A 24,632-nucleotide genomic window follows, 5' to 3' on the forward strand; every position below is an offset into this window, starting at 1 on the left:
AACCTGCCGAGTTGTTCCTAATGCTCCCTTTGTGCTTTTAATAAAGCGCAATTTATAATATGCAGTGTAATGACAGCAACTTCGGTTGTCAATACCAGGATGATAAAATTGTTTGATCTTAACGGTGAGAAGGCTGTGCATGATTCACAAACTGTTTAAAAATTTTTCAATTCACTTCTGGCACTACAGTAGACCTCCATTAATTCGACTTCGGTTAATTCAGTCACGACCAAAGGTCCCGTCTGGCACCCATACATTTCTGTGGGACCAAACTAGCTTTCTTTATTTCTATTCTGCGGCCTTGAACTCCCATTTAAGTGAATCCTGCGATCTCCTGCTCAGCAACACACCACCACCACCAAAGGGGACGTTTAAATTAAGGCAAGAGGATGAACAAATCATCATCATCATCATCGGCCTATATTTATGTCCACTGCAGGACGAAGGCAACTTCCTTCGCAGTGCGGCTGCGGCACAAGACCAGCTTCTTCATCCGAGACATGCTTTACACTACCGCATGCACAGCCGATTAAGTTTTCGCCAACTGGTCGCCAACAAAATATTCCGTCTATCACAATGTAGCCGGCAAGCCGCGGCAGAATCGCTCTTCATCCTCGACAGCTTCCGCCATGTTTGTGACATACGGCAGGCATTACCAAATACTGACTGGAAACTTGCCACTGTCGTTGAAAAGTGTACAATCATTGCATTCTACCGGTGCTAACAACTTGGAGGTTAACAACGAAGCTCAAGACAACTTACAGATGAACAAATATTACAGCATTATCTTGGCACATATTAAAATTAATGACAGCATAGTCCGGTTGTGCAACAGATTTGAATAACAAAGTGACTGTTACAGCCACACTTATAAGCAATTACTTATGGGGCTGACGGCTGCCCAGGTGGTGCTGCAAGAACACCGCTAAACAGCGCCCCAACCACGCGTCCCTTGGTTTCCAGTACAAAAGGCGCACGTATGCTGCTGAAAGCACAGCAGCACACTGGAGCAGCCAGTTTCGCTTTTGCTGCATTATGGATTCCAGCAAATAATGGACACTGAAAGCTTCTTCAGGCCAGGCACTCTTCAGAGAGGAAATAAATCTGCAACACCAAATACATTTACGACGTGTAAGAGATCGAAGACATTGTTTCGGCAAACTGAAACTCGAAAATGTAGCGAGTATGATACGACGCTGAGATCCAGGGAAGTTCTGCGAGGCATGTTCATGCGATTACTGATAATAATTTAAGAAAGCCAGAACGATAGAGTGATCTGCAATAAACTATGTCGGGGATTAAAGGTCGAACAATGACGGCTGGCCGCATTTGATCGGGCCGCCTTGGGTCCCCCGTGTCTTGCCCGTAGCAACACAAACAATAAATCGCACAAATACTTTCGGAGCATGCACGACAGTTGCATGTACTGTTTGGCATTTGTCTTCCATAAATAAATTGTGTCAGTGCGTGGTGGCAGTTCGTCATTTTGGTAGGTTAGCTCCACTGTGAAACTGCATTGGTCAAGGTGTTCTCTGGCCTTGGCGAGGTTTGAACACAATGCTCTATTCACAGCACCATGAGGAGAGTCACAAGCAGCCACAGTTGCTGCATGTTGCTTGGTGCAGTGGTACAAGAAAATTGAAGCTTTCTTTTGGTAGTGTTTACAGTGGCTGCGCGCTGCAATCCCAAAGCGTGTGTGTCCAATGCTTCCGATGCTCGCGTAGGTTTAGGAATCTGCAGGCAACAGAGTTTCTATTGTGTACTCGCTTTACAACGTCGAACAGCACAGCGCTTCCGCCACTCCACTTTGTAGGGTTTTGAAGGGAACCGGTAGAAACACACATCAGGATTACGACCCTCTTGTTCATGGCAATCCACCACACTACAATAACGGTGGTTACAACACTTACGGACCACACGCTGCCCACCGCAGTCACCGGCTCCGCACGCCTTCGGCACGGTTCGCTGGAGCAAAGAGTGCTTGCTTTCAGTGACCTATGTTACAGGCGGTAGCGGACAAGGTCTTGCGTACGCTAGAACTTTTTGAGTCTGAAAAACTACGCAGAAAACTCAAAGCGTCGTCGCATCTGTACTACTTGGCCAACTTCTTTTTTCGCCACCAGGTTGTGCCACAGGGTGTTCAGAACTCCAGCCCATCAGCCCCATAGGCACTGCATGCAACACAGCTTCTGCCAAGAACCATCCTGCCACCCTCTGAATGAAACCATTCATTTCTTGCAAGATTATGTGTGCTCACAAGGCCAGGTTTACTTGTGTAGATTTCACGAAAACCTTAAAAATCATTCCCCATATAGTAATACAGTACGCCTGCATCCAAGAAGCAGTGTATCAAGATGCCTGGTTCATCTGCTCACACTTGCAGCACACTCGCACTTCGATATAGTGCTTTATGTACAGCCCCACTGCAAGTGCAGTAAAACCTAGTTAATTCAAATTTCACAGGACCAAAAAATGTTAACTAATTGAATGTCAAATTAATGAGAGCATCAGGAGAACAACAAACAAATGATTACAGCATCAACACACCTTTATTTACTGAATTATTCGGCAAATCCTGTTTCTACTTTGCACAGAAGCAGTGCGGAAGCTGAAATTTTTTTCATCTCATCACTGAACAACGCTTGCAGGGGTGAAGGCCTTGCGACTTCCTTCGCAGTGCGGCTGCAGCACAAGACCAGCGTCTTCATCCGAGACATGCTTTACACTACCGCATGCACAGCCGATTGATTACTTTTTCGCCAACAAATCATCTGTCTATCGCAATGTAGCCGGCAAGCCGTGGTAGAATCGCTCTTCATCCTGGACAGCTTCCGCCATGTTTGTGACATTGTACTTTTAAGTCTTTTATTGTTTATGCCTTGCAGCAAATCCCCCGAATAAAAAGAAAAGAATGGCATTGTGCACACAACGCAGCTTCTGCTTGTGTTGTAAAGGACGGCCGTTGGTCGCAGTTCCACGTGATTCGAGTTCATCGGCACTGCATGCACAATCACTATCCCTGCATGCACTTTGCAAACTACTAAACACAAAATTGTGACCTGTGAATCGGAGGACAGTGGGCAACCATGAAGGTGAGGTGAAGGGAGCTTCAACAAGGAGGGGTGGGGTTCCCTAGGAGGTAAGAATGTTGGAGAACCTTGCCTTGAGGTGTGGCTTCATGGCATCATGCGCCACAGTGCCGTGAAGCCACATCTCAACGCAAAATTCGCATATAGCCAAAAATTATGGGGTTTTACATGCCAAAACCAGTTCTGATTATGAGGCACGCCGTAGTGGGGGACTCCGGAAATTTGGACCACCTGGGGTTCTTTAACGTGCACCTAAATCTAAGTACACGGGTGTTTTCGCATTTCGCCCCCATCGAAATGCGGCCGCCGTGGCCGGGATGCATATAGCCAACATGCCGGCTTTTAATAATTAAATTTTTGAAATTTTTAGTGCAGCTTATAAATGTAAAATTATGGAAACCGGTGTGCAGCCAAATACGTCTAAGTTGGTGAGAGTTTGGTGCCATTAAATAATGCATATGTCTACCGGGACGAAAGAACGCGTCTGTATTACTCGATTTCCCAAATTAGTGAGGCTCGAATTAACAAGGTTTTACTGTACTCAATCCCAACAGAAGCTGCTACCTTTTCGAACCTGCTTTTCTGCAGCAATGCCAAGTTCTGCACAAAACATATCATCATCAGCCTATATTTTATGTCCACTGCAGGACGAAGGCCTCTCCCTGCAATCTCCAATTACCCCTGTCTTGCGCTAGCGTATTCCAACTTGCACCTGCAAATTTCCTAACTTCATCATCCCATCTGGTTTCTGCCGACCTCGACTGCGCTTCCCTTCTCTTGGTATCCATTCTGTAACCCTAATGGTCCACCGGTTATCCATCCTACGCATTACATGGCCTGCCCAGCTCCATTTCTTCTGCTTAATGTCAACTAGAATATCGGCTATCCCAGTTTGTTCTCTGATCCACACCGCTCTCTTCCTGTCTCTTAACGTTAGTCCTAAGATTTTTCGTTCCATCGCTCTTTGTGCGGTCCTTAACTTGTTCTCGAGCTTCTTTGTTAACCTCCAAGTTTCTGCCCCATATGTTAGCACCGGTAGAATGCAATGATTGTACACTTTTCTTTTCAACGACAGTGGTAAGCTCCCAGTCAGGATTTGGTAATGCCTGCCGTATGCACTCCAACCCAATTTTATTCTTCTGTAAATTTCTTTACAGAAGGGGACCCTGATCACGAGCACAGAACATATAACAATCATCAAAATGTGAGTGTGCTGCTCAAGGCTTGGCTGCAAGGTCCAAATGCATCAAGTTCTTCAGCAAGAGAAGCCTTCGGCTGAGCTGCCTGTGCATGAGGAGCCAGTGCCCCGTGAGCTGCAATGGCAGTGCGGGGCTGCTGCTCGCCAAAAGGGGAGCAGCTGGCCAAGCTTCTTATAAAACTACAACCCTTTACATTCCTGAAATTTGAGTTTAAAGGTGACGCAATTTCTGGGAGCATCACAGTTGGCACAATGTTTTCAAGATTTGTACTGAGTGCATACAAAAAAAAACAGGTCAATACCAAGAGATGTACATCTTTCAAGGCAGCATGTGACAACTACTTGTCCCTCAATCATTCCTTCACTGGTCACACTACTGCACACATGCCACAATCATACAGAGAGCCTGACACACACAATGTTGTGAGCACTTCAGAGGCAATTCTGTGCAGATCTTGCTGGTGGTTAGTCAACCCCCTTGATGCTCAGGAGTCAGACGGTCTCCAGATGGCCTGAGCAGTGACGGCAGCATGCAATGGTGCTGCTTTGCAAGCCATTGACCACGCACTCGTTACTGGAGGTGATACTGGATTCCAGGGCAGAGTGAGCGCTCGAGGTGAACGAGCACTTCAGGGACTGCAAGAAAAGAACAATCACTTGAAGCTCTCGATCGTGGCCGCAAAAATGGTCACAGGACACCCATATTCGCCATCTCAACATTGCAGTCAACCTTCATTGAGGGGAGGCCAATCTTGATAAAATTCTGTCGGTAGTACTGCCACAAAAAGTGACAAGATATCCCATAAGGTTTCCTCGTGATGCAAACTACCTACACAGGGAAAATTTCAATCAGCCATCCTCGGGTAATGTTGACCAAGTCTGCTAAGCTGAAAGTCTTACAATTGACAGCAAATTTCCAGCTTTTAACTTTGATGCTTTGACGAGTTTATCTGTGTCTAATAATCACAGAATGAAACCATAAAATGGTCCGATGTGACAAATAATTATAGACACTGTTAATTACAATCTCTGGGGTCACATCAATATTAGCACCAAGAACGGTAGCTACTCAAGTGCCTCACCGCTGCAGTCACAACTGACCAGACACGTACGTGATCATGTGGTCTCATTGCCAGGAGCAGAACTGATCTGCTAATCACGCACATGGTACACTATGCAGTGGTGCAACAGCCAAAATAGGATTTGGAGCAATTTTTGGAGCAGAGAAATCTTACTTTTGGGGCAGGAACATCCAAATTTGGAGCAGGTTACGGGAAAAAACACCCCTCTGTTTTGGAGCAGTAAATTCCAAATTTGGAGCAGTTTCACGAAGAACGCTTACTCATAAAACACCCTAAAATTTACCCTGCATAATAAACGCACCACCCAACTTTGCATTGGATTTCTGTGAGTATATATGGTAATTCACATTAGCAGCGTAGGTGAGGGCAGGGGCGCAATCGGAGATCGCCGCTTGGAGCGCGCGTGCAGTTTCGCCGTGCACAGCCTGGAGAAATTGAACGCGCGCTCCGAACAACGACCTCGATCGCGCCCCAGTAATGCACTGCACACAACTTTTTGCGCCAAACATGTGGAAAGTACACATGCATTTCTTCGTGAGTGGTTCCCTTTCGTTTTTTTTTTTTGTTGTTGTTTTTTCGTTTTTTCTGACGACATGTTGCGACGTTCCGGCGGTAGTCGAAACATGCAGCGACTGTTTGACAATCTTTGGTGTTTCGGCAGTGGCCTCCAGTTTCAGATACTATGGACTTCGGATAAGGAGGAGGAGGAGGAACAAACTTTTATTTAAACCAGCAGTTTAGTTGGCTGGGCCTAGGCCTCCCACGTGGGGACATCGAGGCCTTGCCTCTTCGCCGCCTCGCAGGCTTGCTGGGTAGCCCAGAGTTGGTCGTCGAGTTGGGAGCTGCGCAGGGCGGCGTGCCATCTCGACGAGAGGGTCACGGTATTATTTGTCGGATATTGCTTTTTACATTCCCATAGCGTGTGGGGAAGCGATGCTGCCTCAGTCTTACAGATCTTGCAAATGTTACTAGGGTAGGTGTCCGGGTAGATCCTGTGGTAACGTGTTAGTGAGGGGTACGTGTTTGTCTGTAACAGGCGAAGGGTGGTTGCCTGTGCTCTGTTTAGCTTGTGATGAGGGATGGGGAAGGTTCTTCTGTTGAGATAGAATGATTTCGTGAGGTTGCTATAGCTGGCGAGGCGATCGCATTCCGCGGGTGCACCTGCGCTGTCTCCGGCACGGTTGACAAGGCCTCGTGCTACGGAGTGAGCAACCTCGTTGAGGTTGGTGAGGTGCGGATGTACATCGCCAGCGTGCGCTGGGAACCAGACGAGAGTGATTTGCTTTTCAAGTGAGTGAGGGGCTTGGTTTAGGATGCGTAGTGCTTGTTTTGAAATACGACCTTTGATGTAATTGCTGATTGCCGTGCAGGAATCGCTCACGATGGTATGGCAGTCCGGATCAAGGGTGGCCAGGGCGATGGCCACTTCCTCGGCCGTCTCGGCGTTTTGGGTTACGATGCTGGCGGCATGTTTGAGAGAGCCGCTTACTGTGGTAGCCGCGGCGAAGCGGTGCCCGTCTTGATATTCAGCTGCGTCGACGAAGGTGACGCCCGTGGTGTCGTCATAGGCTTTAAAGGGACACTAAAGGCAAATACTAAGTCAAGCTAAAGTGATGCATTAGTGCACGAGTATCTCTAAAGCGTCAATATTATCGCGAGCAGAGCCTTAGTAATAGAGAAATTAAGGTAAATGCAGGACATGATTAGCGACTCCCCCGGGACATTCAAGTACTCGCCCGATGACGAAGGCACTCCTCATTTAAATTCTGTCACTAGTACTGAACCACTCGTTATGAAAACATCATTGTACTGTATTATAAGAAGAAAGAAAATACTACTTCACCAGTTGTATTACATTTTTACAAAAAAGAACTAACTGACATTACACCGTTGACAACAACGCGGGCGGTCAAAATGTTTCGTGTTCGCTCGACTCTGCGCCGCCCGCACTTTCGCGTTTCAGTTTTTCTGTTAACGTGTAGTGTTGCACTTGTTTTTCTGGCTCGCGAACCTCGCACTAACTGCAAGTAGCAGAGAATTCCACTTCCACGCGACGTCGCGGAATGCCCGAACGGTCTACGCCACTTTACCAAAATCAGCTGCAGCGGCGCACCGTACCGCCATCTGTCGGGCGCCGTTACACTCACCAACGGCAGAAAATGGCGTATGCAACGTCACAACTCCTCAATTGGCGTGGCGGGTGATTTGAATTGCAATAAAATTATTTGGACCCTTCAGATCCCATTTTTTCGTAAACTAAGTCTTTTCTTTGCATGAGACAAGCGTTTTGAGGTTTCTGGAAAGGTATTTAAACAGTCCACGTCGACTTAGTATTTGCCTTTAGTGTCCCTTTAATGAGGGAGGCAGCCCTTGCCTTCCGACGTTCTTTATTGTAGTCCGGATGCATGTTTTTGGGAATAGGGTCGGCATGTAGCCAAGTCTGTACGTCGCGTGGACTTGGGTATTTGTCTCCATGTTGACGGTGGTAGGTGATGCCGAGTTTAGTTAGAATGTGCCGGCCCGTTTCTGTAAGGGTGAGACGCTCCAGATGAGACCGACGCTGTGCTTCGATTAATTCGTCTAGGGTGTTATGGAGTCCTAATTGGAGTAGAAGTTCAGTGCTGGTGTTGTTTGGCAGTCCTAAGGCTAGCTTGTAGGCGCCGCGTATAATGATGTACAATTTAGTCTTTTCTGCTTTGACTTCGGATAAAACATTTTTTTTCATCAGGGTCCGTTGTAACGAGAGTCGACTATATATATATATATACACACACACAGTCGAGTACTGCTACAACGAAAATCACGGGACATGCGAAAAATTTCTTTGTGGCAGAATTTGGTTAACGCGAAATTAGTATGTATATACCGTATTTTCTGGTGTGTAAGTCATGGTTTCTTTCCGAATTTTTCGCCGGTGCATCTTATACACCGGTGCGACTTGTGTACGTTGCCTTCCCCGGCAAAACTGCCGTCAAAATCAGATTGGAGGCTATGGCCACACAAAGCACGCTGGGTTGACCTCCTCTGCCACTTAATTGCTATGGGTTCTGTGCACGCTATCGAGTTTCCACACAAGTGCGAGGACGGAGCAGCAACGCAAGGGGCGGCAGGCCGACTGCGAATCAATCGACCCCGAAGTTGTCGCATCTACAGATTTCTTTCAAGATACGGCGCGCGCCGTTGCGCAAACTTCGCAGTTGCTACCAGAGTACAAGCCAACCCCCTCCCTCCTGCAATGCCCTCCCGAATACCATCCCACTTTCCTCCTCTGTGCGCGATTCGGCTCACCGTCGCACGCTTTCACTCGCACATAAGGCATACGACGCACGAAGACGATGTTATCGCCTTTGGACTTTATACGGAACATTGCGGCGACCAAGATTGCAGAAATGCGCCTGGTGTGCCTTATCATTGCTTTCACAATTATGTAGGAATGACACCCATACGCTTGCACATGACCTGCGTTTACGGAATGAAACATCACTTATTTTTTAAAATCGTATACCGAACGAACAGGTGCGCCGTGCACCAGTAAGACTTATATAAGTTTTTTTTTTTTTTTGGAAGAACTGCCATTTATGGAGGGTGCAACTTATACAAAGGTGCGAGTTATAGCCTGCAAAATACGGGTACAGTGTAATACGGGTGAACGAAAGCCGCGAACGAAACCGAAACCATCTTCCGGGAAATCTCTGCGATGGCGTGGGGGCAACGGTTGAGACGTACTAAAAGCGGTCAATGAAGTGTGAACTTTACGAGAGAATGCATGTCACGCCGCAGTTACAGCATTTTTCATGCATTGCGGCTGACGCTTAACTCAAAGCGCATGCCCGGCCTATCGCGAAACACTCGCTTCGCGGCACATGCACCATCGCAATGAAGCGGTTTTAATTATCTCAATTTCATTGCATATTTATGACAAAGTCGGCAAGCTTGGCAAGCTTGAGCTTACCGGAAGTTTTATTTCCAGAAGTCGGTCAGCCTGGATTTCTTACGCTTCACGGCAAGCAAAGCCGTTACGTAACGCGAGTCCCACAGTCCGTTAAAAGAGCATCGCAATGTCATTGTAACTGAAAAATTTTGCGACTGGTCGGGCGTTTTGGTGCAGCATGGTGCAATTTCGACATATATCAGTTTTGGCGCAGCTCGGCGCAAAAATACGAAATTGTATCAAAATGGCACAATTGGCGCAGCTGTTGCACCATTGACTATGTCATCACTGTCTAAATCGTGGTTGACCTCATCATCATGTGAGGCTGACAGTCATGTGCTGACAGTCATGTGCAAGTCAGAATCACTGTCATCGTGGATGTAATGAGCCGCATTTACTTTGACGACGCTTGCAGAGCAGCAGGATAAGAATGGAGAGTGCTGCAAGCAGCGATGAAGCTGACGTGGAAACGTGAACACTGGCCACACTCAGTGTTAGGTTGTTCAACGCCTCTCTCCCAAATGTCATACAGTATAGACCACTTATAACGTAACCGCTTATAGTGCAGTACCGGATATAGTGTGGTCTTTTCAGACTCCCGTTAATTTTCCCATAGCACTCCATGTATAAACGTATCGCCTATAGTGCAGTTGCAGGAAACTAAATACCGGTTACAGTGCGGCTGCCTGGGAGTACGGAAGTCGGCGGAGACGGCGAACGCTCCCCTCAAATGGGCGCCCCAAGGAGTGCTCGAGGAAGAAAGAGAGACGAAGTGGAGGAGAAGGGCACATGGTGCGAACGAACAGCCAGTGAGGCTGAAACCAGAATCTTGAGTGCGAGACGTGAAATATCACGGCGCGCATAGTGAGCGAGGGCCAAGAAACTTTTAACGCCGGCAAGGCACGGCGAAGGGTGCACGCGGAGACCGTGGAATGTGAGGGAGGAGGGCGGCAGGGAAGCGGATTTTGCCTCGGTAACTCCGCCGCTTTGGTGGCTCCCCTCCCCCACCCTCGTAGCTGCCTCACTTTTGACTGTCACCGTGCGCACCCGCCGCCGTGCAGGGGCCGCCGCTCCAGTCGGCCCGGCGCCAGCTCCCCAAAGTTTAGTTTTCTGCCGTTATCAAGAGGCGGGCGTTTGCCGGCGTGGGCAGTTTCGTTGGCCGGCCTGGGACAGCGCCGCTGCTTCCCTCTGCGCCGTAGCCGCAGCGTGCAAGGTCAACACGTGACTAGAAAGTAGAGGAAGCATAAAGGAGAAAGAAGAGTTCACTGCCGTTTTCTATGCATGGCTACGGTAGCGTGGCTGAGACGTTGGCACGTACACGCATGTTCTGGCGCAATGCAGAATCGGCGACCTTGCCATTTAAGAGAGGGTGAAATTTCTGCCGCATTTTTTTTCTTTTTTTTTTCGTTCGCGCGCGACATTGAGGGGTCTCTCCTAAGCTTTTACTCTGTGTGTGGCTGTGCCGGAGCAATGCCGGTTGGAGGTGCCGCCGCGTGATTTGGTTCGAATTAACGAGATTCGACTGTAAATTGAATGCAAACGTTCTAGTTGCATTCCTCGACTGTCGCATACGCGTGGCAGCTCTGTGCACATGTTTTGCATATGTGCGGGCCTTGAAAATTGTTGCTTTGGTTATAGTGCGGTACCGCTTATAGTGCGGATATTCGGGACTCCGGCGACTTGCGTTATAAGCGGTCTACACTGTATTTAGCCTCGTTACTTATAATACTTGATAATGTGCACTACACGTACCAACAAATTGTTCTGCTTAGTGCCACCCACGTCATTATTATTGTCTCTCTCTGTTTAGCAGTAAGCATGTCTGTGTGTTATATCGCACCCTCTGGCTTCGGGTGTCGTAAACACGGATGGGTACTCATCAGCAGCATGCCAACACTAGATAATGCCACATTCTTTGTCTAGCAGCAATGTCTGCAAACCTGGCTGCTACAGTGTACAGTTAAAGCTGCTTATAACGAACCTCCATATAACGAATTCCTGGATATAACGAAGTTTTTGTATTCCCCGCCGTGACTCCATAGAAGCACATGTATTTGAAACCTCTACATAACGAAGTGGCAGCGGCAGACCCCCTCGATATAACGAATTTTCTCCGCCGACAACCTAGAGATTTCGCCCCAAATTTTGTCATTTTTGTGCGAGCAGCAACGGGAAGCACCTGCTTCGTCGCGACGGAATGCGAAGCGGCGGCGTCGCGCTTGGCAAGCTCGAATTCACGGCGCAAGAGCGAGCCCGCATCCCTCAACCTGGCGATCTTGCCGCCGCGGGCGTGACCTTTCCCTTTCCCTTCATTCAAACCTGACCCCGCCGCTTGCTGCAGCTGGCCCAGCCTGCCAACCTGGCACTCTCCTTTTCCTGTTGTTAATGCCGAAGGAAAAAAAAAAAAACACTTATTTTTTTCTTACGCGCTGGCGCTGGCTGCGTCACTCTCTGCTTACTGCGCAAGTCTCTGCGCTTCACTTCACTAACTTGACACTAGGTGACACTATACGACGCTACGATGCCATCGTGTCGCTCGCTCTACGTTTCCGACGCCTCACGCTTCTGCGAAACGATACACGTCCACGCATCCAGTACCTGGTGTGACATTCGAAGGATGAGTGCTTTGACGAAGAAACGCAAGATATTGACCTTGTCTGCAGTTCGCTTTGAAGATAAGCCCGCGCGGGCGCACACTTTTTCCACATCGCAGATCGCTTTCAAGATACGGCTGCCGCCAACGAAGTAAATGGCTGCCGCCAACGAAGTAAACACCTCCCTTTCTCGCCTCCCCCACCGTGCCTAGAGCGGAAGCGCACTTCCGCCCCCCTCCCCCCCTTCTCCCTCATACGCGCGAGATTGAGTTGGCTGACCCCCGCAAGTACAGTGCCTAGAATACTTTACCGCAAGCTTTCACTCGCACACACAGCGAATGGCGCGCAGCCACATCTGTTTGGACTTTACACGGAACCTCAAAGCGACGTCCGCGGGGACGGCACAAATGCGCTTCGCAATAAATGTGCTTCTGCGCGGTTACCACTCCGACGGCGACAGCGAATTCGCACCCCCTACCGGCAGCTTCTCCGTATTACCGAGAACTTATCTCGAAGGCCATGCTTTTGTGCACGGCAATCGGCAGAAAATACGTCATGGTGGCCACGTTGTAAGTTCACTATCGCTGGCAACTGTTGTCCGGGCATTGCAACTCGGGAATCGAACATCTGCGCACATGAGATTTTGCCGATTTTGCGCCTGTGCGTATAGAACAAGAAAAATAGTATGCACTAACCGTTTGGTGCGCAATGAGCGACTACGGCTTCAGCGGTCAGCCAATACATGGGGTTAAGGGGGCTGGGTGGGGTAATCTTCTCGAGTACGTTTAAACCGCAATTACGCATTAAGCGGGTACGTATTAACGAGGTTTGACTGTACTATCCTTACTTCGTATAGCTGTCTGCTAATTTGCTGTCGCAATCGCAAAGACCTTCGCCTTTCGGGCGAAACTGGGACTTTTTTGTTCATCGCAACTTTAGTGTATTGGGGGTAAATCTTGAGCGATAGTACATACGGTAAGCGTTTCTTTTTCCAATTTTTGTGCCGAACCTGCATATAACGAAATCCTCTTTATAACGAAGTTTTTCAGGAATTTGTCAATTTCGTTATATCCAGGTTTAACTGTATTAGAATATGATCGGGTAGACCGAATGGCGCTCAGCCATTGAGGCGCCGCTTAATGAAAAATGGGCAGAGGGCAGTGCAAGCGAAAAGGGTTGGGGCGGACGCACTATCTGTGGCATGTTCTATATGCTTTCGGTGTGGGTGCCAAGTCCAATTGAGCTTGCATGCTCTTAATTTGGCATCTTACTCCAACAGCAAATTAATGCTGACATCCCTTTGCGACATTAATATTGTAACGTGGCGAAGAGGAGGAGACAATATGCTTGAGACATCGATTATTCTGTGCGATGACTCAAAACTTTCTGCAAATGTAAGGAGCATCGTCTGCGAATAAGCATAAGTCCATTGTGCAGACTCCTCGTTAGCTTTTTATAAGCTAGCTATCTTGTTGCAAAAAAAAAAAAAAAAATGAATCTGTGCTGATATGTTAATATCTCTGATTATCCTTACTACAATTTTTATTCACTTCGGCATGCTCTGCAGGTGACTTCAGCGACACATAAGTTGATCGGTATCTTTTTACTACCTGACTCTGTTACAATCTTCCTGGAGGGAACATTTATTTCTTTACTCTGTCTATTAATGCTCTTTTTAAGCCAATTTAATAGGACACCAAGAATAGAGTTGACATACAAGTATTTCTCAGCAGTGCTACTTTAGGACTAAGGACCTTTTTGTGTGCTAATTTATGCAGTTGTTATTATGCATTGCTATTGCAATTAAGCATGCAGTGATTAGGCAGTGTTATTTTATGCATCTATGTAATTTATGCAGCATATATATAACATAGTACACGTGAAACCTGAAGCATCTGCGCATAATGGACACAGGCTCAGGCTAGCATGCAGCAGCTAGTTATGCAAAGTGGCATGAGTTAGGAGATGAGACAAGCAGTGGATACAAAGTGTATGACAACACCGACACTTAGACAACAAGCTTGCTCTAAAAGCGGTAGAAACCACAAACTGAGTGACATTAATACCCAATGCAATGTACAGAGGTGAGCAGCCCTGTCCAGAGCGCACTGCTCGACTCGAGTTAGGTGTCCTCTGCACTTGTGCGGCAAAAAGAGCCGGGTGCCTGCTCATCACTTCCTTGTTCAGTTCTCACCTTGGGCGTTCGCTTCCCCAGCCAGAGCCACGCTGCATGCCTATGTCGCTTTAATATGACACGGCGGCCAGTGCAGCACCGTGCCGCCGTGTGTTACGCGTGTAACAAGGTGGCCGGGCAAGCGCGCGCGTGTAATGGCTGGTGACCGCGCATTTTTGCAGAGCTGGCCAAGTTCCCCATTCTGTAAGGATACAAAATGCACCATCCGTCGTTGCTGAACACGCAGTGCAAAGACAGGCGAACAAACACAGCCAGTGAGCATGGTGCGTATACAAAAATGTACGGTCACCCACCATCACTCGCACGCGCTTGCCTGGCCGCCTCGTTACACACGTAAAACACAGCGGCACGGTGCTGCACTGGCCACCGTGGCAATGTCACATGAAAATAACATAGGCATGCAGCGTGGCTCTGGTGACGGGAAGCGAACGCACAAGGTGGGAACTGGGCAAGGAAATAATGAGCAGGCATCCGGCTCTTTCTGCCGCGCATGCGCAGTGGACACCTAACTTAAGCCAAGCGGCTAACGTTAGATGGCGCAGCCTTGCTCCGCAGTGCCTCGGCTCTAGACAAGGCTGCTCACCTCTGCAAATGCCATGCGAATGCAGATGACAAGGAGGGCTGCTTGCCTCGTAGGCACGGTCGGTGCGGCGGGCGAAGGTTTCGGCTGGTGTCGCACACACCACAGGCGATGGACCCAGCCGCAGGTTCGCACTGCCGCCACGTGGTGCCGCCTGGTGACACAGGCTGCGTGCCACCCGCTGTGCTTGCGCGCTCAGCTGCAGCACATCACAGGGTGCTGGCTCCTTGGGTGCCTCTCCCTGCAGCTTGGCCAACAGGCTGTGCACACAACATGAGACATTGGCACTGCAATAAGAATGTTATTGATAAGCACTGCACTAAACACTCCCATGCACTTGTAAGAAAAAATCTCTCGTTTAAAGTGGAGATGAGAATCGTAGCAGGACAGGATGTATATTCCAAAAGCCTAGTAAGAGGTATACAGTGGAATCTCGTTCATATGATTCTGCATAATACGTTTCTTGGGATAATAAGTTTTTTTCTTATATACCATTTTCTTTTCTTATATATAATTATGTTCGGGTAATACGGTTTTCGGATGATATGCTTTATTTTCCGGTTCCCCGTGAAGATTGTATCAACGAGATCCCACTATATATGGACAACAACCAATTTTTTCGACGCCTTCGCCATGTACCCGATAGAGTTAATGTATAAGGACATCTGAAATTTCGGACACTGAAACCCTTCACCGTCCGATTTTCCGGACCTTTTACTGCGACCACAGGTCTGAAATGGTAATAATTAAAGCCACCACCACTGCCATTTTGATTATCTCGCAGCAACGAACCAGTGCTCTTGCACACCGGTTCACTAGGAGCCGTAGCCACCGCAGCCATGCTAGGCCAAGCTGTTTCGACATTCGCTACCAAACCTCCAGCTGTTTGGTGCTGTGTCTTTCATTGAAATAATTTGCCGCTATCAGCACTGGCGCCGACTCCCCCTTTGTCATCCTCGCTGATGGCTTCGAAGCACGGAAAGTACGGCAAGGGTCAAGCATTGCATAATGCCAGTTCCAGCGAGCCAGCTTCACCGCAATACAGCGGTATAAGCAGTCAAGCATATGCGATGTACTGTAGTGTAGTGAAACATAGCAAGAGTAGAAAGGGAGCCGCAGTCACGGGACACAGTATGTATAATTAAATTATAAACGCTTGCAATTGCGTCCCATAACGGGTACCGATACGAGTAATAAGTGTGCTGGCAGGCCTTCAGAGCTGTTTCGGATGTGCCTGTGGCGAGTGGAGCCCTTGGGGCCAGTAAAAGGCATGCATTCATTTTTTTCGCACTGCCCAATTTTTAAGACGTTTTCACAGTCTCTAGGGGGTCTGAAAAATCCTATGTTTACTGTAGTTGACTTCCATTATTTTTCTTTACAGTACTGACACAACTGACTGAAATATTCGGCAGGTCAAAGTAAAAGGGGATGCAGAAAGACATCCAGATAACCATATCTACCCGATTCTAAAGCGCCCTGGAATCTGTGTTGTGTTTAATGGCGCATAAGCAACTAAGGCTACCATGCGCCAAACACAGGGTAAAATTTATTTTCAAAAGTTAGGTCACCTGAGCAACAGTCCTTGTCTGGGCAAGAACCCCTAGGATCCCAACAAATTAAAGATCTTCTCAGAGTAGAAACGGTGAATGAGGTGCATCATAAAATGAAGTGAAGCGCAGGGTCATAATTCATAGTTTTTCAAGGACAACTGCTTCCCTTAAGAAGCTAAAGATGTAAGCCATATTTACTAGTGCATCTTTGCCTAAAATTAATGATGGATTAAAAGGAATGCGTTCATTGTAAAACGAAGTAAAATATTTTTTTCTCAGTGTTTTGAGTTTCGTGCATGATATTAATATGTGGTTTACGGTAAGTTCATCTTCGCATTTTTCACAAACAGGCTTGTCTTGTTTTGTCAGTAGGAAATTGCGAGTAAGATGCGTGTGTCCAATGCAGAGGCGACATAAAACGACTTCGATAAAGCGTTCTTGGTGCAAGCATGACTTCCATTCTTCTATGTTAGGTTTTACTAGGTGTAGTTTATAGTTTACTTCATTTTTCATGTAGACTGCCATTTATTTCGCAGTTTATGGTGCACTAATTTCATGAAATCTTTGTAAGGAATTCTTACATTTACGATTTTTTTATGCCTAGAATCTAATACAAGCCCAGTTTGCATCAGTTCTAATCTAATGCGCATCCGATTTTATCACAAGAAATATGCGTCGACCTTACCGCTTCACCCCCCTTCAATGGGAACGTCACACGTATTGTTTGCTGCGAGCTCGAGGCTACAAGTCCTACCCCGCACCTCCACCAAAATGTTATGCGAACGAAGGAATAAGCACTGGAGTCTATTTACAAAGTATATTTACAAAGGACACTGCAGCGCCAGCCAGTTCAGCCGTCAGTTCGAGAGTAAGAAGCAGTTCATCTTCTTCATCGGGGCGCCTGCGCGCATCGTCCTCAAGAAACACGCAATATGCATGTATCAATATGTAGCATGCCTCCAATTCTGGCAATCGGGGGAAAAAAAAAATATATATATATATATACAGCTTGCAGAGGTTACCATCCCAGACTGGAAATTTATTTCAACCTAATGTCCATCATCGTTATGCCCAGAAGCTGTTCCTCACCATAATGTGGTTGACTCATATTCTGCATTTCTTGAGAGTAACTCTGACACTATCATGAATGGGATGGTGGCCCATGCTTAGACATTTTCATGCAATGCAGGATGCCTAAAACACATGACACGGCTTCGTTGCCGCTAGCGTAGCACACAAAACTTCTCTTTTACATGAGCTTTTGTAATAAAAGCAGAAATCATTGTTTGCCTTCACCAACCTAAACAAGATCTTGTTACAGTAAAACCTCGTTCATTCAAACCTCATTCATTTAAACTCACCGGAAACAGTGTGCATTATGCAATGGAATCTAACTCTCATTAATATGAATGTACTATAGTAAGACTTCATTGTTACGTTCCGGGGGGAAAAAAAACAAAAAAAAAACAAAAAAACATACTAACCGGGAAAATGTACGATCCGAAGTCAGAAAAAATTTGACAGATTTAACTGCATTTGACATCTGCGAAAAGTGAAGTGTTACACGAATTGATGCTGCACAGGAAGCCCATTCGTGCTGAGCTGACCGGGCCCCGAGACCTGCGTTGTTTGCAGCTTCAGCAAGCTTATGTTTGCACTCCTTGAAGTCGGCCTGGGTCAGCAGCTTCTTCGGGCAGGGCATTTTGGCGACAACTTCTGACATGCCTACTCGAAGAGAATGGCCGCGCCACAAGATGCCGATGCACTGGTGTGACCCAAGCAGCCCCAGATGCATTCAGTCATTTTCCTATTGCATTGTGTTTAAGATGGCAACAGGAAACAGAAACAAAATCAAGCTAGTGGGCAATGGCAGAATATGATGCCGCCCGATTGAAACATGACGCTCACTTCACGCCGCCTGCAACAGGGACTCTTAAAAGCATACAGTACGCTTCCAAAGAAGCTATGCCACATGCGCTGTGCAACAGATAGGTGAAGATGCTTATTGGGTTGGCGCCGATAGCTGTGGATGCGACGTCCCGCAAGAAGATTTGCTAATACCTGAATAGGAAACTGAGCCAGTATTTTCATGTGACAGGGGCGGGCGAGTACTGTGAGGACTCTCGCTTACGCATGCCTGTGGCCACTTCTTGTGCACACGGGCTCATACAATTGCAGTTTGGGGATGTACTGAACGTTAGTGCTGACAGATCATGTTTTCCAGGAACATATTAACCAGTAAAAAAGAAGCACGACTGCATTGGGGCAGTTTTTTGTATTATAGTTTGCAAACGTTGGTGCTGGGAAATCGTACGAAATGGGAACGCATCAACGAGGTTCTGCGGTATTTGGGTTAATTCAGATTACCCACAGAGTGCGCCACAAATGTGTGACGCAATAAAGCAAAAGCAGCACTAATGTCCAGCCGAAACGGAGCGGTGGAGTTCACACCACAACAGTCATCGGCTGGAACCGCCATAAAGTTAGTATAACTAATTCCAAAGGGAAAGCTGGACGAAAAAGTGATAAATTTATAGGCGCCCGATGTAGCTCATCTGTCATTACAATCAAGTGATCTCTATAGCCTTTTGTTGCAGCAGCTCGATGTTCACTGCAAATTGCAGAAGGTATTACAGTAAAACCTCATTAATTCAACCCTCATTAATTCGGAAAATCGGATAATTCGGACTCGTCCTCTGGTCTCGGCAGGTGTATGCATTATTTAATGCGATCAAACCCTCATTTTGGACGTATTTAGCCGCACATCCATTAAGGGGGGACGCGGCTTTCGGTACCAACTTTCTTGTTTCTTGGTGGATGTCAATGAAAATTGGTACATAGAATAAGAATGGCTCTATGATGCTTTCATGAAAATTTCAGAGCGGTACCATGGAAACTTTTTGCTAGACAAATTATTTCTTTCTTGAACCTCGTGGAGGGACTGGAGGATTTACGAAATCAAGTGAAAAGTTTGTTAAATACTGTATGCACAGCCAAACGTATGCAGAAGGGGATAGCGTTCTCGAAATAATTTTTTTTCAACACTAAAATTTGTAGTTTATGTTTTCTCCAGTCCCACTGCAGAGAGCACGCTTACACTGCAAACAAGGAACCCTACTACGAATTCTTAAAACACTAGGATAAACAAAGAAGAGCGTTATCCCCTAAAGTAGAGTTCAGTGAGTCTGACAAAACAAACGCAATCAAAATGTGTCCAAGAAATGTGTCCAAGTAGTTACCAAGATATCTGCTCCACGAGCTGAGCAACATGCCAAAAAAACTGTACTGAGAAAACAAGGTTCAAAGTTGTCAAAGTTTAATAGGCACCAGGGTTATAGTCCTTTGTGTCCTTTGCGATGCGGCATCGCTTGACCATCTGACCTGATGGTCTGATGAGCTTTTGCAGCTTTCTTTTTCCGCATGGCATCTTTTTCGGCTGGGTTCCTGAACAGTTTCGCCAATACGCGCGGACTATGTTCCATCTGTGCTTGAGGTGCTCAGCTGCACGTCCGCGTTGCGCTGCATGCCACCGTCATTGTCACTGCTGAAGTCGCCGGAGCAAACTTTGTTTTAGAGATCGGTGGCTTCGACTTACGAGCACCAAATTGATGCGCAGTCTTGCGTTTCTTTTTGAACAATCGCCGGCCCATGATAACAGACGAGAGCCGTTCTCCAAGCTAAGAAGGGCCGAGCTTGACAACATTTTTCGTTTCTCTAACAAGCGAGCGCCGGTCCGTTATCATGAGTGAGATACGATCTCTAAACCACGCCGCGACGAGTTGAAAAGACGCGAAATCGGCTCCTCAGCGCTGTCAGCGCGACGAGCAGACGACCTTTCCGCCGGTTGCTAAGGGCAACCGCCCAGGAGACCAATCCGGAGCCGCGTACAGTGACGTGGCGCGCGCTGCCGATCAGAAACCGCCGCGAGACCTTGAAACTTTTGCTTGCTGTGCGCTTGCTCTTTGCCTGGTGCAGCTTGCCGAGGCGCCAGATTTGAAGACGGAGAATCGCGCTATCCATAGAGACCAAGATGGCGGCGCTAGGTTACGTGGTTGCGGAGATATCGCGGCTTGAAAAATGCCATTTTTTCGCTATTTTCGAGAAACTCCTCGCCACCTTAGCTTCGATAAACATTTTTTACATCATTTCCGTGCGATTTTCCGTGACGAAATTTTGAAATAAAATAGAAAAGAAGTCATACAAACTGAAAATGTGATTTTCAAAAAATCGTTTTTTTTTGGCCAAATATCGCGATGCGAAAGCCGCGTCCCCCCTTAATTTGGTCAACTCTCGGAGCTCGGTGAGCGCGATGCAAAAGAGCAACAAGAGAGTTAGCGTCCAAGCAAAACAAAGCGGCGGAGTACACATCGCCAAAGTCATCAGCAGAATCGTACGTGAATGACGCTTCGTGCCTATAAAACCTTTATTCTTGTGTTGACCACCGCGCATAACTCCGCATCAGCCGCGTGCCTTCGTAACTGCGTATTCACCAACACGATCGCGTCGATGGCGACCCTGGTTTTGTCCGCAGCGGTTTCGGCAAACAGCAGTTTCGTTTGGACTTGGTGCATGTGCCAGGTGCGTGCCTTCAAAACAACGTAGTGGCCAGCCATGATCCCGTCGATAGCAACCATATAGTGACTGCTGTTTCGTCAGCAGTTGTTGCAGCAAACGGTAGTTTGGTTTTGACTCGATGCATGCATTGGCCGCGTGCCTTCAAAACCACAAAGTCGCCGTCCATGATCGCGACAATAGCAGCCGCAGTTTTCATCGGCAACGGTTGTAGCAAACCATAGCTTCGTAGCTTCGCGGCCAAGCTGCGAAGGAAGTTGTGAGGCCTTCATTCCTATGAGCTCTAACCAGTCACAAAATGACAATATTCCGCACTGCAGTTGAGCAAAATAGAAACAGGATTTGTTGATTCATTTAGTAAATAAAAGTGTGTTGACGTAGTAAGCATTTGTTTATAGTTTTCTTGATAGCCTCGATAATTCGAAATTCTGTTAATTTGGACATTTATTTCAGTTCCGTGAAACCTGAATTAACGAGTTTTTACTGTACTGCTTTACAGAGGCATGGGGTGCCAAGTTCTTGATATCAGGGGAGGCTGTGCGCAAAATGCTAATTTTTACCACAAGCTGCTCCCTCCAGTTACTATCGTGTCGCAGCATAGTTGCTGGCAGACAAAATTGCTCTCCACTTCCATGGTGCTGCCATTGTGCAGGTCAGCAATGTGGAAATGGCAGGATAGTGGTCTATGACGTGGTATGCAGTATGTAGGCCTTGGCAGTTTTAGCAGGGCCGCTGGTGGTTTCAGTTTTCCACTTCTATGACAATGGCGATAGGTGCCTGCTGCTTTGCATCACGTTTCGGAAATGAAATCTTGACACACGAAATAACATGGGAGCATTTTAGTACCCGAATATAAACAATGTCAAATTCATGGACCTTGTGTTACACATGCAGCCTCCTATTAAACACATCTTGACGTCAGTGTAATGCATAGCCTTGACACACGTATACATCAAACCCTGGTGGCAAAGATGCGCACCGACAAGTGGCTGTCAGGTTCGCCTCCAGCTGCTGGTGCTCGCTGGCCATCCACTGCAATGCCTCCTGGAAGTCATCGCACTGGCGCATGAGCCGGGCCTTGCAGCTGGCCAGCTCATCCACCAGCAGGCTGCGTGCATCAAAAGAGACAAAAGTGCATTCACCTGTTATTACAGTGTCCCTTCACATTACCTTGACATTGTAACCATATGCGAGGATAAGATTGTGAAAAAAAAGTCGCAGTTTCGCCCGAAAGGTGAAGCATCAATTGCGATAGCAAATTAGTAGAGAGCTATTCGAAGTAGGGATAGTAGTTTTATCGGCTGCATAACTTGGACACATTCGCTTACTAACTGAATTAACAAGCGTGGTGTCAGCGCGCACAAGCAAACATGAATAGATCACACTGAATGGCCGCAGCTACTTCTAACACCGTGGGCCGCAGACAATGACTGTCAAAACGCTGGCAGCAAGCACAGCCGCTGCAGCGGGCGAAGGTTCGTGCGGTCTGTCGCTTCAACGGAAACTGAGCGGCGAATGCACAGCGCATACAAAGGTCAGAGCCGTGTGGGGATAAGAGACGGTGCGGGCGACTGCCACAGTCGGGCAAAGTACGAGCGCAGTTGTTGGCAGAGTAGAAGCTGCCCCCGCCCCCCCCCCCTCCTTCCCGCGCTGCCTTCCCGCTTTCTTGCTTTTGCATGCGAGATTGAGTGGCAAGTTCCCCTTGCGCCCGGTTGCAAGATACGCCTTTGGTGCCGAAGCACAGCGTCGCCCCGCCTCCCTCCCTCCCTCCCTCCTATACCCCCATGGCCTTTCGCGCGATGGTCGCGTTTGCTTACCGCCGTGCGTTCGCTCTCCGTGACAGCGCGCGTCCCCTACGCGCTTTCGCTCGCGCATACGGCGCGTGGCGACGATTTTATCGCCCTTGGACATTATACGGAACCTCAACGCGACGGTGATGGCAGAAATCCCGTTGAAGTGTCCATATAATTGCTATCACAATAAATAAATTACTCTGGGACAACACCAAATCTATACTGTATCATAACGATTAAGCTGAAAATGTACTCTAAGTGCCTCAAAAAAGTCATTTTGTAAGTGTGTAAAATAAAGAAGACCAAAATCAAGCTCTCATCTTACCCACCACCAAGAGCTATCGATGTTTTTTTGCCTCTCCTCATTTCTCAGAAAGAAAGTAATGTCTTTCCTCCACCTTGCGGTCTTTCTGCAAAACAGATTAAAACTTAGAATATGACTTGCTGTGCAACATTTGAGTAATCTGTGTCAAGAGACAAGACATGGTCACATTGCAATGAGCCCATGTCAGAGCTAATTAACCTAAATTTTTGAGCTCAAATTACGAGTTCAAAGTTCCTCCCATCAGCAGTGGCTGCCCTGTTGATATGCAGCATGGGAAAGTAATGTCGCACTGGGACATTGTCTGCAATGCATAGACCATTCAGCTACACTCAGCTGCTGATGTGGAACATAAACATTTATCACACTTCAGTACTGTTGCCAAGCATTCCCAGCAGCAGGATTCATACAGAACATTTGACTCAATATTCAAGGGCAATTCAAGAATTTCAAGTATGCCAATGGCCAAATTTCAACGAGGGGGAAACAAACCTCATTCGTACCCATACACTAAAAGATAGTCCAAGCAGCTGCTGAGTTGGACACACGCTTCAAACTCTTCAGGTCGCTTTTGCAAGTTTACTTTTCCATTTTAAGACACCAATCTCCTTCTGGAATGATGGTTAGTAGTGTCCAATTGCAGCCAAAGATGCTTGTGTTAATGCCAATTGGATGAAAACTTTCCGCCAGGCATTTCTAGAGCCTAGAGCTAAAGAATGGAGCCATGATGGCCACGCTGTGAACCAACTAGCAAAACAACAAAATGCCAGCAGGGCTTGGTCACTTCATGTCTAGCTCCATGATGGCAACGGCGATCTAAACAAGCCTGGCATTGGCGGCTGTGAACAAGCCCCATTGAAATTGTTTAGCGACACTCCCAAAAGCAAATGTTCAGTCGACTTCTGTTGATTCGACCTTGAAAGGACTAATGAAATTGGTCAAATCATCCAGCAGGTCGAATTAAACAAAGCTGGAGAAAACACCAAAAACACGCCGCTGATTCATTTGGATGTATATTTGCCTTGTTTCTAACACATCTGCGAATTAAACACACACCAATTTTTATGGGTTTGAAGCAGAAAACTAATGTAAAAATGACAATAAAGATCTTAAACAAAGTATAAATTGAATGACCACCCGATCACTCTAGCAAGAAAGACATAGCATGTCTTTGATTTCTGCAATACCAAAAAGACAGAACCAGCGAACTTTTCCTTCACAGAGTGCAAATTTGTTTATCTGATGTCCATCACTCTCAGACAGCACTTTAGCACTAGGTGTGAAAAGCTACAGCATGTCATCATGATCAAACACACGATTGTAGTGTCTCCTCTTCTAGCCCAGCTGTGGATGTGCATGGCTGAGTGCATAAACGACCTGCTCTATACCTTGGAGGTAATCTCCAGCAGGCACAAAGTTGAATGAATGAATTCTGGAGTTTTACGTGCCGAAATCACGATTTGATTAATTTTGACCACCAGGGGATCCTTAATGTGCCCCCAATACACAGGACATGGGCCTTTTTGCATTTCGCCCCCATCAAAATGCGGCCACCGTGGTCAGTACCTAGTGCTTAGAAGTGGAACATCATAGCCGCTAAGCCACTGTGGCGGGTGGAGCACAAAGTTTAGGGCGAGCCGAGCTGGCTGGTGGCTTGATGCACGCCGTCTTCCTACGAGCCTGATGCTGGAGGCCACGTAATCCTAAGTTTCGCAGACATGGTGAAG

General features: G+C 47.2%; 1 protein-coding gene across 3 annotated transcripts in view; it reads right to left on the reverse strand.

Annotated features, from left to right (window-relative positions):
* Positions 1 to 2,530: 2,530 nt before the first annotated feature.
* Positions 2,531 to 24,632, reverse strand: part of LOC119443182 (golgin-45-like) — a 39,577-nt gene continuing 17,475 nt past the window's right edge. For 2 of the 3 annotated variants that reach the window (XM_037708349.2, XM_049662654.1), the window contains exons 5-8: positions 21,770 to 21,898; positions 14,718 to 14,928; positions 4,264 to 4,923; positions 2,531 to 3,689 (exon numbers count right to left, since the gene is read on the reverse strand). In XM_037708349.2, the coding sequence (XP_037564277.1) occupies positions 4,780 to 4,923; positions 14,718 to 14,928; positions 21,770 to 21,898 (484 nt within the window). In that variant the 3' untranslated portion in view covers positions 2,531 to 3,689; positions 4,264 to 4,779. Of the gene's footprint in view, positions 3,690 to 4,263; positions 4,924 to 14,671; positions 14,929 to 21,769; positions 21,899 to 24,632 lie in introns of all 3 variants that reach the window. The other variant, XM_049662655.1, reaches the window with a different exon arrangement.

This window comes from Dermacentor silvarum, chromosome 2 (genome assembly GCF_013339745.2).
Source record: "Dermacentor silvarum isolate Dsil-2018 chromosome 2, BIME_Dsil_1.4, whole genome shotgun sequence".
In the NCBI taxonomy this organism is placed as follows: domain Eukaryota; kingdom Metazoa; phylum Arthropoda; class Arachnida; order Ixodida; family Ixodidae; genus Dermacentor; species Dermacentor silvarum.